An 18,577-nucleotide genomic window follows, 5' to 3' on the forward strand; every position below is an offset into this window, starting at 1 on the left:
GTGGGGGGGGGGGGCGTTGGATGAGGAGCACTTTTTGCGCTGGGGAGGAGAGAGGTGTGCATTGCACAAATATCTCCCCCCCGAAGGTGAGCCCCGCGGCGATGACGCGCGCCACCGTCTCGGCGTTGGCGAGGAGGAGCACGTAGCCGCGGGTCATGGGAGCCACGGCGATGACGTTCCGCTTCCCCACACACTGTCCAGCGGCGACGTCTATCACGTCGTCCCCCTTTATCTCAGGTGGCGGGAAGCAGAACAGTCCATGTTGGGCGGTTTCAGAGATATGATCCTCCGGCGTAGCGTGGCATTGCAAATCAATAAATAAGTTATATAAATAAATAAAACTCCGTTAGCTGCGCAAACGAAAGGAGAGAACAAGACGAGAAGAGATGGGTGGAAAATAAGAGTGGGGTGGGGGGGGGGGGGGTGCGCAGGGTGGCGACAGGAGAGAGAGGGGGGGGGGGCCGTGAGCAGGTGTTGTCACGAGCGTCACGTGGCATGATGGGTGCTGTGGGGGCAGGGAAGCAGCAGTGCTGAGAGAGGGGGGGGGGGGAAGAGAGCAGAGAGGAGAGGGGTGAGAAAGAGGAGCGATTTTAATGTTTGCAGGAAAGCAGAAGAATAGGAAGGATGTAACAGAGGTGGCAGGAAAGGTAGTGGGTGCAGGGCTGTGAGTAGGCCGCATACATACAACTAGGCCCTCGCTGCCAGGTAATGTAATCGCCAGGAGCACGGGTAGACACATCCTCTTCCCGGAGAGAGAGAGAGAGAGAGACTGAGAGATAGAGAGAGACAGAATGAGATAGAGACAGAGAGATAGAGAGATAGAGCGATACAAAAATAGAGAGAGATAGAGATAGACAGAGAGATAGAGAGAGAAAGAGATAGAGAAAGACAGAGATATAGAGAGATAGAGAGATAGACAGAGAGATATAGAGGGAAGAGATAAAGAGAGAGGGGGAGACACAGGGAGCGAGAGATGCAGAGGAGAGAGAAAGATAAAATGACAAACAGCGACACAGAGAGAGAGAGACGGTGGGGGGGGAGGGGTTTACATAAAGCAAAGCATAAAAAAATAAAAACGAAATGATGAACGGAGCAAAGTGCCGACTACACCGAGCATCTTCTTGTTTCCTCTGATCGTAAAACAAAAGACAGAGAGAAGGAGAGAGAGAGAGGTAAAGGCAGATACAGCGAAGAGAGAAAAACAGCGGAGAGGAGGAGAGTGGAGGTGAGAAACATGGGGGAGGGGGGGAGGGGCAAGGAGATAGCAGCAGCAGCAGCAGAGCGAATGCCGGAGGAAGAGCAACTGAGAGGGAGGGGGAGCTAAGAAGTAGAGCACCTGGGAGGTGGTGAGTGAGGTGAGTGAGGTGAGGGTGGTGAGTGAGGTGAGGGTGGTGAGGGTGGTTAGTGAGGTGAGGGTGGTGAGGGTGGTGAGTGAGGTGAGGGTGGTGAGGGTGGTTAGTGAGGTGAGGGTGGTGAGGGTGGTGAGTGAGGCGAGGGTGGTGAGTGAGGTGAGGGTGGTGAGTGAGGTGAGTGAGGTGAGGGTGGTGAGTGAGGTGAGTGAGGGTGGTGGGGGTGGGTGAGGGTGGTGAGTGAGGGTGGTGAGTGAGGCGAGGGTGGTGAGTGAGGTGAGGGTGGTGAGTGAGGTGAGGGTGGTGAGTGAGGTGAGGGTGGTGAGTGAGGGTGGTGAGGTGAGGGTGGTGAGTGAGGTGAGGGTGGTGAGTGAGGTGAGGGTGGTGAGTGAGGTGAGGGTGGTGAGTGAGGTGAGGTGAGTGAGGTGAGGGTGGTGAGTGAGGTGAGGGTGGTGAGGGTGGTGAGTGAGGTGAGAGTGGTTAGTGAGGTGAGGGTGGTGAGTGAGGTGAGTGAGGTGAGTGAGGTGAGGGTGGTGAGCGTGGTGAGTGAGGTGAGGGTGGTGAGTGAGGTGAGGGTGGTTAGTGAGGTGAGGGTGGTGAGGGTGGTGAGTGAGGTGAGGGTGGTGAGTGAGGTGAGGGTGGTGAGTGAGGTGAGGGTGGTTAGTGAGGTGAGGGTGGTGAGGGTGGTGAGTGAGGTGAGGGTGGTGAGTGAGGTGAGGGTGGTGAGTGAGGTGAGGTGAGGGTGGTGAGTGAGGTGAGGGTGGTGAGTGAGGGTGGTGAGGTGAGGTGAGGGTGGTGAGGTGAGGGTGGTGAGTGAGGTGAGTGATTGAGGTGGGGGTGGTGAGTGAGGTGAGTGAGGTGAGATGGGGGTGGTGAGTGAGGTGAGGGTGGTGAGTGAGGGTGGTGAGTGAGGTGAGGGTGGTGAGTGAGGTGAGGTGAGGGTGGTGAGTGAGGTGAAGTGAGGGTGGTGAGTGAGGTGAGTTGAGGTGAGTTGAGGTGAGACGGCGTGGTCAGGAGGGCGACAACGATTTACACGGAGCCCCCAATTAGCGCGACGTGAACACACCGCGTGAGGGACCAGGATGGGAGGCGCAGCGGTTAGCGCGCCCTGCCGCACTCTGAACCCTGGCGACCCGGGTACGGTCAAGTGTGGTCCAACTACCACCACGATCGACACAACACGGGGGGGGCCTTCATCTAGCAGTGGAGTGACAAGGCAACACACCAAGACAAAGATCCCCCGTGTAGCCTTGACAGACTGTTGGGGCAAGTGCTGTCGGCGAGCGTGGAGGCTGGCACTGTGGCACACGAGGGGGTGGGTGGCCCAGCACCGCGCCCGGCCGCCTTTGTCTCCCCAGTGGCGACGTTTACTACACGCCGCACCAGGGACTCGCACGTACATATGAGCCGCGTGACAATGCGTAGCAGTAGTAGCGGCAGTAACGGCGGTGGTGGTAATGATGACGATGGCGATCTATGTATAAAACTACAAACAAAACTATTTTAATTTACAGCTTTCGTGACTGCAGGGATTCATAGCCTTGGTTCTTTCGGTAAAGTCACGTAGAAGGGAAAGAACCAAGAATGTTAAACTATTTTATTTGAGCAGGCAAGGCCCACTGAGCTACGCAGCTCTTTGTCAGAAGCGACCGGGCCACAAATGATAGCTCAACCAAGTGGCTCGTCACGTGGACAGTGATCGCAGCCAAATACTCAAAAAACACGTCCATTCTAAATGCGGAGGTGGAAAAAAACGGAGGACTCGGAAAAAAAATCCACGTGACCACGGGGAGAGAGAGAAAGAGATACGAAAACTCCAAATATACAGCAGCAGCAGCAGGCGTCAGGGGTCGGGATCGAACCCACGACCTCCTGCATACCAGGCGAGGTAGTTAACATCTCCTAGCCACCGTGATGATGATGAGAGAGAGACACCGCAAACTCCAAATATACAGCAGCAGCAGGCGTCAGGGGTCGGGATCGAACCCACGACCTCCTGCATACCAGGCGAGGTAGTTAACATCTCCTAGCCACCGTGATGATGATGAGAGAGAGAGACACCGCAAATTCCAAATATACAGCAGCAGCAGACGTCACGGTCGGGATCGAACCCACGACCCCCTGCGTACCAGGCGAGGTAGTTAACATCTCGCCCACCGCGGCGCCCCTGCACGTCAAGGTATATACCCGCGGGCAGGGTGGCATCGCGGGCAATCTGGGGTCACAGCTGGCCGATGCTGCTGGGACGTCGTTAGGGTCTCATTGCGCGGACTTCCCGCTCTCCTCCTCCCTCCCCGCTGCTAATTTCTCTACTTCAGGGCCCATTTCACAGAGGTGCAGCTCACGCGCGCACGGAGAGATCTGGGATAGTGCGTGCGAGCGTGCGAGCGTGAGTGGGTGGGTGTTTGTGTGGTGGCATTGTACGGTTGTAGCTACGAAACCAGGCGGCCCGAGTTCGATTCCCGCTCACGGCCAACACCAGTGACAATTATCTGAATCGGTCATTAGCCACCCCGAGGTCAACTCAGCCCCAAATGTGTGTAAACAACGCCATGAGGGAGGCAAAGGCGGTGGAGACGGCGCAGAAACAAGACACGGAGGCAGACACGGAGGGAGACGCAGACACGGAGGGAGCCAACGGAGGGGGCGGGGGGGGGGTGGGGGACAGGACACGGACGCAAACGGCACCGGGCGCAGAGAGACGTGAAGACGGAAGAGACCCCGAGACACAAAGGAAAGAGGCGAGAGACAGGCATGCAGAGCCAAGAGAGAGGCGCGTGAGGCGAGACACGACGCTGCGGAGCGGGGCACGAGAAGCGAGGTGGCCGACCTGTCTGTACTTGTCCGACCGCTCGCCGTCTGACCGACCCCTGTCCCGTCCCTCGTGCCCCATGTCCGGGCTTTCCATCCCCGCCTGGTCACCAGCACCGACGACAAACAAGTCAACGAACGGGTTAACGAACGGGTTAACGAACGGTCGATGCAGACGGGTAAACAAACAGTCTTTCGTCACTGCAGGCGTCCATACTCTTTGGTTCTTTCGGTGAAGTCCACGTAGGTGGAAAAACACAAGCGACCGTCATCAGGCGTGAAACAAACGCATCAGGAGGACTCCTACGACAGCAGCCCTCCTGATGACGGTCGCCATCCATTGCGTTTCTCTACCTATGTGGACTTCACCGAAAGAACCAAAGAGCAAAACAAACGGGTGAACGGACGAGGACGCGGGTCACTCGTCCCGCCGCCCACGCGCGTCGCCACATCTTAGCGGCACCGAAACACGTTGCCTTCGAGCCGACGGCCGTCACGTGCTTCACCCTCCCAGCGCAGAGACGGCAGCAAGCCGCTACACCGGTGAGCACGCCGGACAAATCGGGGAAGGGGGAGGGGGGGAGGAAGTCACCGGTTCGTCGCGATCTCTCCCGGCGGGGGAGGCACGGCGGTATGAAACAACGCGCGAGTTTCTGAAACCCGAAAGAAAACAACTCGAAGCTGCTTTGATTTCCATCGGCTAAGGGCCCCCCGGCTTAGCTACGGAGCTCCTTGTCCGAAGCGGACCCTGCCCGTCGCAAGTGACGGCTCAACCGAGTGGGCTTATCCGTCGCGTGGAAATTCATAGCGGGCAAATAGCGCCGAAACGCGCGATGCTGATGCTCAATGTGGAGGGGAAAACCGGAGGACCTGGACGAAAATCCACACGACCACGGGCAGAGAGAGACACACAAACTCCAAATATTATTCCTGCAACCATGGTGGGGGGGGGAAGGGGGGGGTGGCGGGGCTATGGGGAAAAACCACACCGGGATGTATCGCTTCTGACACTGTGACGTCAAAGCTCGCGGGGGGGGGGGGGGCCAAAACGCGGGGCCCAGGGCAGTCGCCCCCGATTCACCCCGTAGCCTAGGGTACGGCTCTGCCTGCCGCTGCGATGGCTTCCACCACGGTTGCAGTGTTTGACGAATGTACGTACAGGCGGCACAAAGATCCCCCGTGTAGCCTTAACAGACTGTAGGGGCAAGTGTTGTTAGCGAGCAGCACCTATGAAGGCCGGAACGGTACACGAGGGGGTGGGTGGCCAGCACCACGCCCGACCGCCTTTGTCTCCCCAGTGGCGATGTTTACACACCACGGCACCGGGTACTCATTTGAGGCTTAGTCGACCTAGGGGAGGCCCAGGACCGGTTCAGATAATCGTCGCCGGTGTTGGCCGTGAGCGGGAATCGAACCCGGTTCACCAGGTTCATAGCGCAGCGCGCTAACCGCCACGCTATCGCTGCACACACATGTATACACACACATGTATACACACACGTGTATACACACACGTGTACACACACACACGTATACACACACACATGTATACACACACATGTATACACACACACGTGTACACACACACATGTATACACACACATGTATACACACACACACGTATACACACACATGTATACACACACACACGTATACACACATGTACACACACACATGTACACACACACATGTATACACACACACGTATACACACACACGTGTGTGTATCAAGGTGTTTTTTGACCAATCACTCGCAGACGCTACACTCGAATCACGAGTTGAAAAGCATCAAAGTCGAAAGTCGCATCCCTCCGGCCCCGCCCTGTGATGGGGCACGACTCAGCGGCGTCGTGGCCCGGTTGGCGTGGAGGTCCCTCTCACCTGGGGCCGCTCGGTAGCGGACGGAGAGGGCCGGTCGGCGTCGCACGGCCGCGGGGGAGGGTCGGGGGGGGGGGGGGGAGCGTCGGGGCCAAGGATTTATCGAGACGGACGCCCCTTCGGTCTGCCGTTTATCGTCGCCCGCCGCTCCTCTTCGTCCCCGCCGCTCGCCGCCTCGTCGCTCTCCGTCCCGTGGACTTCACTCTCGTTCGGGAAGTTGCTCACGCTTGCTTGCGCGGCCTAGAGAACGGGAACGGAGGGGAGCGGGCGAGCGGCGCACGTTGAAGCGTCGACAAGGCACTAGGCCAGGGCCCCCTCGCCGGACGCCGGGCGTCGCTCGTTGACGCGCGTGGAGAGCGCTCGCCACAAAACGAACCCACAGCACCTCGACGATTTCGGCAAAGAGCGCAAACCGTCGCCGCGCGAACTCCGGATCACCATCCTCGCGGCAGCGGTGGCAGCAGCTGCAGCAGCGGCTGCAGCAGCAGTGGTGGCGGCGGCAGCGGCGGTGGCGGCGGCGGCTTTTCGGCTCCGCCGTCGAACAAAAACGGTCACCGCATCGCGCGGCGCTTTCGGATGCGCTTCTGCGGCCGTCTGGAACGCTCTTCCTGCCGATATGAGGAAGGCACTGGAGGAGCTACGCACTGTTAAATCTGGATTGAAAACTCACGTTTAGTTTAAACGCGTGTTTATTCTAAACATGGAGGGAAACACCGAAGGACCCGGAGAAAAATCTACATGACCACGGGGAGAGAGACATGCAAGCTCCAAATATACAGCAGGCGTCAGGGTTGAGATCAAACCCACGACCTCCTGCATACCAGGTGAGGGAGGTAACATCTCGCCACCACAAAACTCTTAGCCTCTACCCCAAGTTCGAGTCCCTGTTAGGGTCCAGCCTGTCCTCCACTACTGTAATCATCAGCACCACCACCACCACCATCATCTCTTTCTGGGGGAATAAACTGAGAACCACTCCGCGGGAAGTCACCGGTGGCGGAAGTCCCCTCCTGAAGGACGCGCGCAGCAAGTTGGTGCGTGGCGAAAGCCTTGGCGGAAGAGAAACATTGAACGGGCGGGCCAAGCCTGAACAAAAAGTGCACTCGTAAGCGGGTTGTCCGGTGGTGGTGGTGGGTACGAGACTTGTCCCTGCCATTTAACCGTGGAATTTCCACCACCAGCTTTACGATGGCCGACGGCGCGAGGAGCTGCGAGCGGCGAGGCGTCACGCCGTTTGCGTAAAAAAATGTTTTATTCACGCGGGCGGCAAATAAATTAACACAACAGCCGTGACACCGAGCGGCCTCTTATGGAGATGCTCGGATGGCACGGCGCGATTGTCGCACTTTGTTCCAAACACAATTAATGTTGTGGCGCGCGCCAGTTTTTCAATTTGAACATCCCAGAGGAAATTGGGCAGAACCAATTAGAGGTCCATTACGCAAAGACACACACACGCACACACTGACACGCACGCGTGCACGCAAGCCAGCCAGCCACCCAACCACACGCCAACCCACGAAACCCACCCACCCGGCCAGCCAGCCAGCCAGCCACCCACCCAGTCAGCCAACTACCCGGCCACCCACCCACTCAGCCAGCCCGCCACCTACCCAGCCAGTCAAGAGCCAGCCAGCCACCCACTCAGCCAGCCAGCTAGCGACTCACCCAGCCTAGTCGAGCGTGCTAAACCATTCACACCACTCTGGCCACAATCCCCCCCCCACCCTGCCACCCTCCGTAACAAAAATTTTAAAAAATCTAAGAGATTAAAAAAAGAGAACATGTCCCAATCAGACATGTCCAAAGTTGTAGCGCTCATCTCTCGTGGGACATGCACCCCACCCCACCCCGTGACCACCCCCTTCACCTGCGTAACCACCCTCTGTTATGATGGTCTGAGAAGTCAGCTCAAGGTCAGAAGGTCGCGAGTTCAACCAACCGGCCGACGGGTAAATATCGAAACCCATCGTCCCCTTTTCAGGCTGGGTTAAACGAGCACCCGCTCCCACTCGGGACATCAACACTGGCCGACACGCGTACTGCTGGGGCGACGCCACGGCAGATGCGGAAATTACGACTGCCAGCCGAGGGGTCACCGCCGGCGGAGACGTCGAGTGCCGCCCCTGGCTCGCTCGTTCGTCTCGTCGCTTGCCCAGAGTTCCTGCTCCCTCTGGTGGTGTCGGCGAGGTCCCGCACCTCGTCTATCAGACGGTGGGGGGGGGGGGTGTGGAGGAATCGTCTCAAGTCAGAGGGGGGGGGGGGTTGCCGCCCGCCGTCTGCCTTTTTGCACAGACGGGATCGGAGAGTTGGGCGCCATCGTCTGTGCCCGCTGTGGCTGCAGGAATCGGTTTGGTACCGAGATCCGGTTCGCGGTATATCGCCGCGTTGGACGTCGTTGCAGGAGACTGCCGCACAGCTGTGGACAACGGACCCAGTTCCGCGTGTGTGTGTGTGTCCATTATTATTGTTATCTTGTTTCTGCTCCGAGTTCTCGTTGGGCTTTTTTTTGGTTTCCGATTTTTCTATCTGCTTCACCGTCCTGCGTAGTTTTAATGCCATTGCCTTTGTCGTTGTGGTGATCCAGGTACACTCACCCCTGCAAATGAGACTCTCTCCTGGTCTCTGGAGTGCTCGGCTGATTTCAACGTATGTATGTACATGGGTACGTATGTTTGGAGCTTTCTTTCGCACCTCAAGTAGCCTACCGGCGCTAACAGGAGGTGGCGACGGAGAGATTTGACCGCAACTCTCTGCAAGTGCCAACCGGCGCTACCAGGAGGTGGGGACGGAGAGATTGCCCGTGCTTGGCCTGGTCTCAGTCCGTGCCCCGCCCCCCCACCCCCCGTTAAGAGTTAACAGCACTTGCACCTTTACAGTAAGAAGAGCCTGGGTTCGATTCCCGACTCGCCGACTATTATATTTTACGGCCGCACAGTGGTATTACTGACGGGCTGTGTTGCATAACAAAACATTATATTATTATTATAATAAATGTATTAACACAATCAGCACTGGGGGAGGTGGTTCCCACCTCTGGAATGCTCTTCCTTCCGATATTAGAAAGCCACTGAGAGCTACGCACGTTTAAATCATCATCTAGATTGAAAGCTAATTTCTTTCTAAATTATTTTTGTGTCTAGTTTGTTGACCTTCACCCCCCCCCCCACCCACGCACCTCCGATTAACCACGATTGGCTACGCACGGTGCGAAATAAGTTTAACATACCACCATACATACAACCTATCATCATCCCTCTGGGCTCGATAAAACGAGCACCGCTTTGTGGGCGCAAGGCAGCAGCGGTTTTCCCACGGATGGACTCGCCCCTGCCATTGCACTGCGGAAAGTTCCACCAGTGGCTGTACCACAAAAGCCTGTGTCGTACAAGGCATGGTCTCTCTGTACGGGGACACTCCAAGCGAGGCTGAGAAGAGGAGTTTGACCACGATCCGACTTTGGTGTTGTGAATTTAGTTTGTTGTCGCCCCCACCCCACACCCCCTGGCTACATACGGCGCGAAAGAAGTTCAAAGTACATACTGTACGTACATATTGTACGTACATACGCCGAACACTGCAACCGTGGTGGAAGCCATCTCAGCGGCAGGCAGAGCCGTACCCTAGGCTACGGCGTGAACCGGTGCCGACTGCCCCGGACCCCGCGCTTTGGGGCCCCCCTCCCTCCCACGAGCTTCGACGTCACGGTGTCAGATGCTATACATCCCAGTGTGGTTTTCCCCGGGGCCTAGCCACCCCCCCCCCCCCCCCACTATGGACGGCCCCCCTGGTTGCAGGAATAATATTTGGAGTTTGCGCATCCTTCTCTCTCTCTCTCTCCCCGTGGTCGCGTGGATTTTTCTCCGGGTCGTCCGGTTTTTTTCCCTCCGCATTTAGAATGAACACCAGGCGCTTCGAGTATTTGGCTGCCATAAATTTCCACGCGACGGGCCACTTCGTTGAGCTATCATATGCGACAGTCAGGGTCGCTTCTGAAATAAGAGCTACGCGGCACAGTTGGGGCCTTACCTGGCAAAATAAAAATTGTTTATAGATTCATATTACAAACTAAGTGTGCTGCAGCTGCTAGTGCGTTGGCAGTGGTGCGCACGCACAACTAACAAACGAAAAAACTCAACACTCCTGTCAAAAAAACACTCGACAGATTCACAGCTACGTCGACGGCTCTTCGGCATTGCGTATAAATATTGTGTGCGTGACGAAGAAGGGGCAACTGCCCAAAAGGTCGCCCGTTACATTTTGTTTTTTTCTCACGATGCCACGCAGTTGCGATTGCCACGGAAAGTTTTGCGATTTTCGTGGTTAACTGCACTCTTGCACCGCTGCCATCGCAGCAGCAGCAGCGGCAGCAGGATCACCAGCGGCAAACGCGAAATAACGCGTTCACTAATCTATTCGGCGGACGGTAGAAAAACCTGCTCGAAATCCAGCTGGCTCTCACGATTGGACTGCCTCGGAAACCATCTGATATCCGGCGACCAATGAGAACCGTTCATATCCGTGACATCGGAGGCGATTACGAGCAAGCGAGACGTTCAAATCCCAAGTCGAATTCTCCCAAAAGAGCTCTCAAAACGAGCATCGAGGATTAACAATCCCGGTGGTAAAAATTCCACAATGCTATGGCTGGCCCGGACCGTCGGCTATACATGAAAAATATTAAACACGTGGCCGCTTGGGGAGATCGCGGATTGCGATTAAGCCGGGTTCTCGGCGTCTGCCGACATGATGGTCTCTCGCTCCCTCGGTCACCGATAATTAATTGGTGCGGGAATTAAAAAAAAAAACACCCCGTCAACGGTTCAACTTCGTTGCGCACTTCAACGTTGGCCAAGCCTCGGCTCCGCGAATGAACGCATCAGAGTGAGCGCCACGCGACCGACACGACTCCCGTACTCCGCCGCGCCGCGCGGAACGGAGCGTCACGTGAAGAGGAGGACGGAGAAGGGATCTCAGCGGTAGCAATGCGACGCCCGCTTACGCGCGCCGTTCTCTATTACTGCACGAAGCGTCGCACCGCTGCGCAAGAGAGATCCGAACGGATTGCTCCCGTTCTCGGGTAAAGCCGGGCGAAAAATGACAAGATGTGAAAATATAACGAATAATAACAAACGTCGCCGTGCATTCTCGCGAAAGAGGTTATTCTCTTGGAGCGAGAGCACGAAACGTGGGGCCCCAGTCCCCATAAACCACAGTTTTATTTATTCCACCCGGCAGGTTTGCGGCAACCACCACCCCCCCTTCCACTCCACCGCCACCGCCGTCGCCACCACCGCTGCCACCACATCATCTCTCTCCTTTCCATCGCCATCCTTCACGCGCCATCCAGCCCCGGTGCCCCCCCCCCCACTTCCTCCTCCTGCCCCCCCTCCCTGCACCACAACCACCAGCCAGACCGTCGCTCGCTCTCCCCTCCCTCTCTCCCCACTCTCTCTCTGTCGCCCGCTCGCTGTTGGTTACCCCCCCCCCGCACCCCCCCCAGCATCTCCTTCCGCTCCTCCTATTTTTTCCGCGCGCTCGCCCGTGCCACGTTTTCAGTGGGCGAATTTTACCGCAGCCTCATATAAAATGTACGCGGGGCAGCAGGCCGCTCGCTTCGCCTTCCCGCTGCCCGGGATGCGGACAAAGTGCCCGGCAGCGGCAACGACGACGACAAAACCTCCCGAGCACAAATAAATGCCCTTCGCCGCGCGACGCAGCAACCTCAATTAATTCTCGTCAACGTCCGCCAAGTCCGATTAATTAATCAACCGGAAGCCGGCGCCCAGTTAGCAAAATCCACGCGCGTCCGTCGCCGAATCGTGTTTGACGCCGCCGGAGGGCGGTGGAAATCGCCGGATCCCTTTGGAGGAGAACCTCAAACAACAACAACAACATGTTTTTTTTTAAACAATCGCCGGCAACTTTGGCAGATCGGCCTCAGCGGGGAAAAGCCGCTGACCGACAGTCGGTTGATAATTTCATCGCCGTCGCTGTCGTCAATTATGATTCGACGGGCATCATCTATCTGCTGCTAGATGAAGGCCTTCCCACTCACCGCCCCCCCCCCACCCGCCCCTCCACGGAAGCCGCCATCTCTCACGATCCTGCGATGCAAATCACCGAGGATCTTGACCGCACACCGGGCGATTTCATCGCTCCGACGCCTGGGCGGGCGCAATCTCAAGACGTGTAGATTCGGCGATTAATTAAAACTCAAATTTCTATTTGATATTTTATTGGTCTGTTCACGTGTACGGCACCTACAGCAAAGCCTTTGCTCAGAGGGTGTGGGGGGGGGAACGGTTTATGGGTTGGGTGGCGATGATTAAAGATTTTAAAAGTGCGAGCATCTCCCCCTGGATTAGTGAGCAATGCGCGTTGCTCATCTTTGCAGCCGGCCCCATGATAATCGTAAACATTCCACATTACCATGGCGGCGGACCTGTATTGTTAAAGCCAACCACTGTTAATGCTCTAAAAAATAATAATAATAATAATAATGGAAATGCGGAATTTTCCACGCAGGTATAAATCATCAAAAGTGACCTTGCGCTAAAATATTTAAATTTAATTCCTGATCTTATTTCCTTTTTTCCGAGTGCCAGAGCCCGTTCTTATTTTTAATATTTTTGTTCGCGCTCTGCCTCGTCCTGTCGTGATGGAAGTGTCGCGCAATGAGACCGCTCACACAACCACCACCACCACTACCGCCCCCACCTCCAACCACCACCGCTGCCGCCACCACCACCGCCCCCCTCCAACCACCACCACCCCCTCCAAATACCAACCCCTCCAAATACCACCACCTCCAACCACCATCACCTCCAACCACCACCACCTCCAACAACCATCCCCTACAAACACCACCACTTCCAACCACCACCGCTGCTGCCACCACCACCGCCCCCCTCCAACCACCACCACCCCCTCAAAATACCACCACCTCCAACCACCACCACCTCCAACAACCATCCCCCTACAAACACCACCACCTCCAACCACCACTCCCTCCAATCACCACCACCCCAACCCCTTCAAACACCCGCCCCCCCCTACTACAGCGACCCAACCACTGCCACCACTACCGGCACTACCACCACCACCACCAACGCTACCACTGCCACCACCGCAGCCACCACTTATTCCCACCACCACCACTACAGCCTCCACCGTCGCCACCACCACCGCCACACCAACAACACAGCCACCACCACCACCACCACCCCAACCCCTTCAAACACCCACGTCTTATACGGCTACCCCGCCACCACCGCCACCACCCCCCAGCCCCAACCACGACGCTCCTCTATCCCCAGCCGGAGGAATTAATCAGCCGGCCCGGTGATCGCGTCGAGCGCCGCCTGGGAATCTGGCTCGGTGCCAGGGTGCACGGCGCAGGCGCTCACGGCATCGTCCTTTGTTCGTCTGCCCGCTGCCCGCCAGCCAAAGACAGATAGAGCCTGACCCCTGCCATAGGAATGTGGAATGTCCTGTTACTAGCGCGCAGGAGTCGGAAAGACAAGAAAACAACAAGAGGGGCCATTTCCTTTTCCTCTTTCGAATTTGGTGCAACTAAGAAAAACCGAAATGAACTCGACGTTTTTGAGAGGCGCGGACTCGACGCGATTCGACGCGGGACGCGTCGGGCGGTGGTCCCCGATGAATCACGGTCACGGAGCGGCGGTCCTTGAAGAGCCGCACGCCGCAGGTTGGCCGACTCCCGCCCCCCCCACAACGAGCGTGTCGGGAAGTCTGCGAGTCGCTGCACAGATCGAGACCGCTTTTGTTTTTTGTGATGAACTCATGCCCCCCCCCCTCCCCGCCCGCCGCAATTGGGCATCGACGAAGATGGAAAAGTTACGCCGCCCAACCAAACTGACCCAACCCCCCTGCCATAGTAATGTGGAGTTTCCACAAACTGTTTCGGTGGCTGCTAGCAGAATTTGTTGGAACGTTCGTTCCCCTTGGTCAGGCTGGCCAGTAATCCACGGATACATTGACCGCTGCCATAAGAATGTGGAATTTACACCTACTGACTCAGGGCTGAACTCGACGTTTTTGAGAGGCGCGGACGCGACGCGTAAAGCAGCGTCCCAATGCCCTGAACACAAAGCAGACCTTAAACACGGTAGGACCAACACCTCGGCCGTGGCAGATCATTGTTCTAATTCAGTAGGCTCACATGCCATTGACTTTTCCAAGACGGAGGTTCTTTGTAAGCCATCTGGCTACCATGAGAGATTCGTTCATGAGGCTATCCACATATACAAGCACAGAGACAATTTCAACCGAGAAGATGGATTCTATCTTAGCAATCATTGGAAAGATTTGATAAACCATTTCAGTTCTTAATTGATTGTTCACGCTTACATTGGCTTTCAGACAGCATACATTATAAAAAATTTCGTCTCCCCCTTCCTCTTTTCAAAAAATAGATGGACTAGTCCTGGGTAAACTGCCAAATCGCTGCGCGTGACGCTAACGTTTTTTTTATAAATAAATAAATGCGCCGTTTAAAAATTAATTTATGCAAACCAACACACCTGAAGATGACCGTTTGAGTTATGGTCGAAACGTCGTGAGAATTTTTTATTGTTTTATATATATTTCATTATTTTGTTGTTTCTCTTCAACGTGACTTTACCGAAAAAAACTAAGAATATGACTCAGGGCTGTTACAGAGATGGATGGAAAGTCACCCAGCGCTATCCGTTATTATTTTATTGCAAAGCCCATTCTCAATCCACTGCTGGATGGTCTCTCTCCAACGGGGATCGTTTGACCATACTTCACCATACTGGCGGCGCGTTCCATCGCGGGTTGGTCGAGAAAAGTGGGACGAGAGTGGAACCAGTTCGCCATCAGGCGCCACGGTGGCCAGGAGATTTTAACTTCCTCGCCCGGTATACAAGAGGTCGTGGGTTCGATCCCGACCCTGACGATGCCTGCTCTATATTTGGAACACATTCTCCCAGAGGTCGCGGGGATTTTTCTCCGGGTCCTCCGGATTTTTCCCTCCACATTAAGAATCAGCGCCACGCGTTCAGGGCATTGGGCCGCTGCTTTACACTTGCACGCGGCGATGATGCGCCACTGTCGTTGAGCTGTCGTTTGTGATAGCCAGGTCGCTTCTGGAAAAAGAGCTACGTAGCTCAGTTGACATTAGTCCCAGAACGCACCAAGACAACAACAGTCTCAGAGCACACCAAGACAACAACAACAACAACAGTCCCAGACCACACCAAGACAACAACAACAACAGTCCCAGACCACACCAAGACAACAACAACAACAGTCCCAGACCACACCAAGACAACAACAACAACAGTCCCAGACCACACCAAGACAACAACAACAGTCCAGGCCGCACCAAGTCAACAACAACAGTCCCACACCAAGACAAGAACAGTCCCAGACCACACCAAGACAACAACAACAGTCCCAGACCACACCAAGACAACAACAACAGTTTTAGATTTGAAGCTTTCGTGACTGCAAGGATCCAAACTCTTTGGTTCTATTCGGTAAAGTCACGTAGGTAAAAAATAAAACAACAAAAATCACGACGTTTCGGCCACAACACAAGCGGCCTTCATCAGGTGAAGGGACCAGGCTGTCTCGAGGACAGCGCTGGAGTGAACACAGCCAAGCTCAGACCACGACCTTTAAGCTGTGTGAGAGGAATTAAGGTGCCTTGACAAAGGAATTAGCATAAAAATTAGCATTTAATTGGCAGACTTAGCATGATGAAAGGTGTAGAGAGGGTGAACATGTGCAGGTCAGCGAGGGGGGGAGGGGGAGTTTACATATTGATGATGTGAAAAGGGAATTTTAAGAGCTGCGAAAGTTTGGGGTACCACTACTTGAAAAAATATACTGTACCATTGATGATTAGTTTAATTTTGATTTAAAGCTTTCGTGACTGCAGTAATTCATATTCTTAGTTTTTTCGGTAAAGTCACGTTGAAGAGAAACAACAAAATAATAAAATAATATATATATAAAACAATAAAAAATTCTCACGACGTTTCGACCATAACTCAAACGGTCATCTTCAGGTGTGTTGGTTTTTTCTCTTCAACGTGACTTTACCGAAAAAACTAAGATTAGTTTAATGTTTGGTTCGATTTAGAACATCTTTCCAATGGTTGCTTAATTTGAAACCATCTTCTCGGTTGAAATTGTGTCTTGTGTTTGTAAATCTGAATTGCCTCGTGAACAAATCTCTGATAAAAACCCGTGGGTTTGCAAAGAACCTTGGTATCGGAGAAAATTATATCGTGATCACCCACAGCATTGTAACAGTGATCAGCTACGGCAGAAGAATTCGTTCTGCCGTGTTATGATGATATCATTTCTCAGGTCGATGTAGCCCTCAAAGGTATAGGACACATCCAAGCAGACGTCGCGAGAGCTGAAATAGCTACTATTCTTAAGAATGCTAAGAAACCCGTTAGCAACATCAGCAAAGATGAACGCTCTGAACTCGCGAAATTAAAAGAGAGACATGATATAGTCATCCTCTCAGCCGACAAGGGCAATGCCACTGTAATTATGGATAAAAACTCATACAACAATAAAAATCAGGACCTACTCAATGATGGTAGTTACTCAAAAATTAAAAATGACCCTACTAATAGCCTAACTATAAAAACCAACAAGATCATCACAATTCTAGATTTAAAGCTTTCGTGACTGCTAGGATCCATAGTCTTTGGTTCTATTTGGTAAAGTCACGTAGGTGAAAATAAAATAACAAAAAAATTAACAAAAAATCACGACGTTTCGGCCACAACACAAGCGGCCTTCATCAGGTGAAGGGACGAGACTGTCAGGAGGACAGCGCTGGAGTGGAAGAAGCCACGCTCAGATCACAACCTTTAAGCTGTGTGAGAAGAAAAACACCAAGCGCCTTGACAAAGGAATTAGCATATAATTTAGCATTGAAATGGCTCATTGAAATAGCTAAGTTAAAGTATACACATCCGCAGAGGTACCCCTTGATAAAGGAATTAGCATAGAATTTAGCATTGAAATAGCTGAGTGATTAGCTAGTAACTGGTCACAGAAATAGATATGTTAAAGTTAGAGCATATACATTCACCGAGGCACCTAGTACTCATCAAACAGGAGAATTTAGCGAAACACAACCACGCTCAGACAGCGGACCTTTAAACTGTGTGCGAGCAAACAAGGTGTTCTGACAAAGAAATTAGCATAAAAATTAGCATTTGATTGGCGGATTTTCGGAAAGAGGTGGTGTACGTGCCGGTGGACTTGCAGTTTGGCGCGGGGGTGGGGGGGAACGGAGGGAGGGGGAGTTCGCAGCTCTTATAAATTCCCTTCTCACACCACCAATAGGTAAACTCCCCCTCCCCCCCTTTCCCCCGCGCCAAATGGCAAGTCCACCGGCACGTACACCACCTCTTTCCGAAAATCCGCCAATCAAATGCTAATTTTTATGCTAATTTCTTTGTCAGAACACCTTGTTTGCTCGCACACAGTTTAAAGGTCCGCTGTCTGAGCGTGGTTGTGTTTCGCTAAATTCTCCTGTTTGATGAGTACTAGGTGCCTCGGTGAATGTATATGCTCTAACTTTAACATAGCTATTTCTGTAACCAGTTACTAGCTAATCACTCAGCTATTTCAATGCTAAATTCTATGCTAATTCCTTTGTCAAGGGGTACATCTGCGGATGTGTATACTTTAACTTAGCTATTTCAATGAGCCATTTCAATGCTAAATTATATGCTAATTCCTTTGTCAAGGCGCTTGGTGTTTTTCTTCTCACACAGCTTAAAGGTCGTGATCTGAGCGTGGCTTCTTCCACTCCAGCGCTGTCCTCCTGACAGTCTCGTCCCTTCACCTGATGAAGGCCGCTTGTGTTGTGGCCGAAACGTCGTGATTTTTTGTTATTTTTTATTTTATTTTTACCCACGTGACTTTACCCAATAGAACCAAAGAGTAAAGATCATCACAAGTTCGACCTCCCTAATCGAACCAACTAAACGTCCCTCCCTAAAACCTTCTGCTGCAAGACCCCCTAGATTCTATGGTCTTCCAAAGATTCATAAAGAAGGCACTCCACTACGACCCATCGTATCCACGATCAACTCCCCTACCTATAAGCTAGCACGTTTTCTGTCGGGTACCTTGCTGCCTTTCAATGGCAAGACCGCCTCAGCAGTACTTAACTCAGCCCAATTGGTCTCTATGGTCAAAGACGTTGTACTGTCCCCTGACGATATCCTTGTCAGCTTCGATGTGGTCTCCTTGTTCACCAAGGTCCTGGTACCTGATGCCATTGAAATAATTTTAAATTTGGTACAACATGGACTAAACCCCGAGGTACCTACGCTGGTCAGGCACTGCCTCACCAACACCTACTTTACTTGGAATGGTTCCTTCTACAAGCAAAATGAGGGTACTCCCATGGGTTCCCCCTTGTCACCAGTGATAGCCAATGTTTTCATGGAGAAATGTGAATTGGACGCCATCCAGACTTCCACCCTCAGACCTTCCCTGTGGAAGAGATA

The 18,577-nt window shown here is 53.7% G+C and overlaps 1 protein-coding gene across 6 annotated transcripts in view; it reads right to left on the minus strand.

Annotated features, from left to right (window-relative positions):
- LOC116949497 (uncharacterized) overlaps positions 1-18,577 on the minus strand; it is a 142,669-nt gene that overhangs the window by 103,344 nt on the left and 20,748 nt on the right. For all 6 annotated transcript variants that reach the window (XM_076072411.1, XM_076072410.1, XM_076072409.1 and 3 more), the window contains 2 exons: positions 6,042-6,278; positions 4,180-4,263 (listed from right to left, as the gene is read on the minus strand). In XM_076072411.1, coding sequence (XP_075928526.1) covers positions 4,180-4,257 — 78 coding nt within the window. In that variant the 5' untranslated portion in view covers positions 4,258-4,263; positions 6,042-6,278. The remainder of the gene's footprint in view (positions 1-4,179; positions 4,264-6,041; positions 6,279-18,577) is intronic.

The sequence above is a fragment of the Petromyzon marinus genome, chromosome 37, assembly GCF_048934315.1.
Source record: "Petromyzon marinus isolate PM22_M1 ecotype Great Lakes invasive population chromosome 37, UKy_Petmar_22M1.pri1.0, whole genome shotgun sequence".
NCBI classification, from domain to species: Eukaryota; Metazoa; Chordata; class Hyperoartia; order Petromyzontiformes; family Petromyzontidae; genus Petromyzon; species Petromyzon marinus.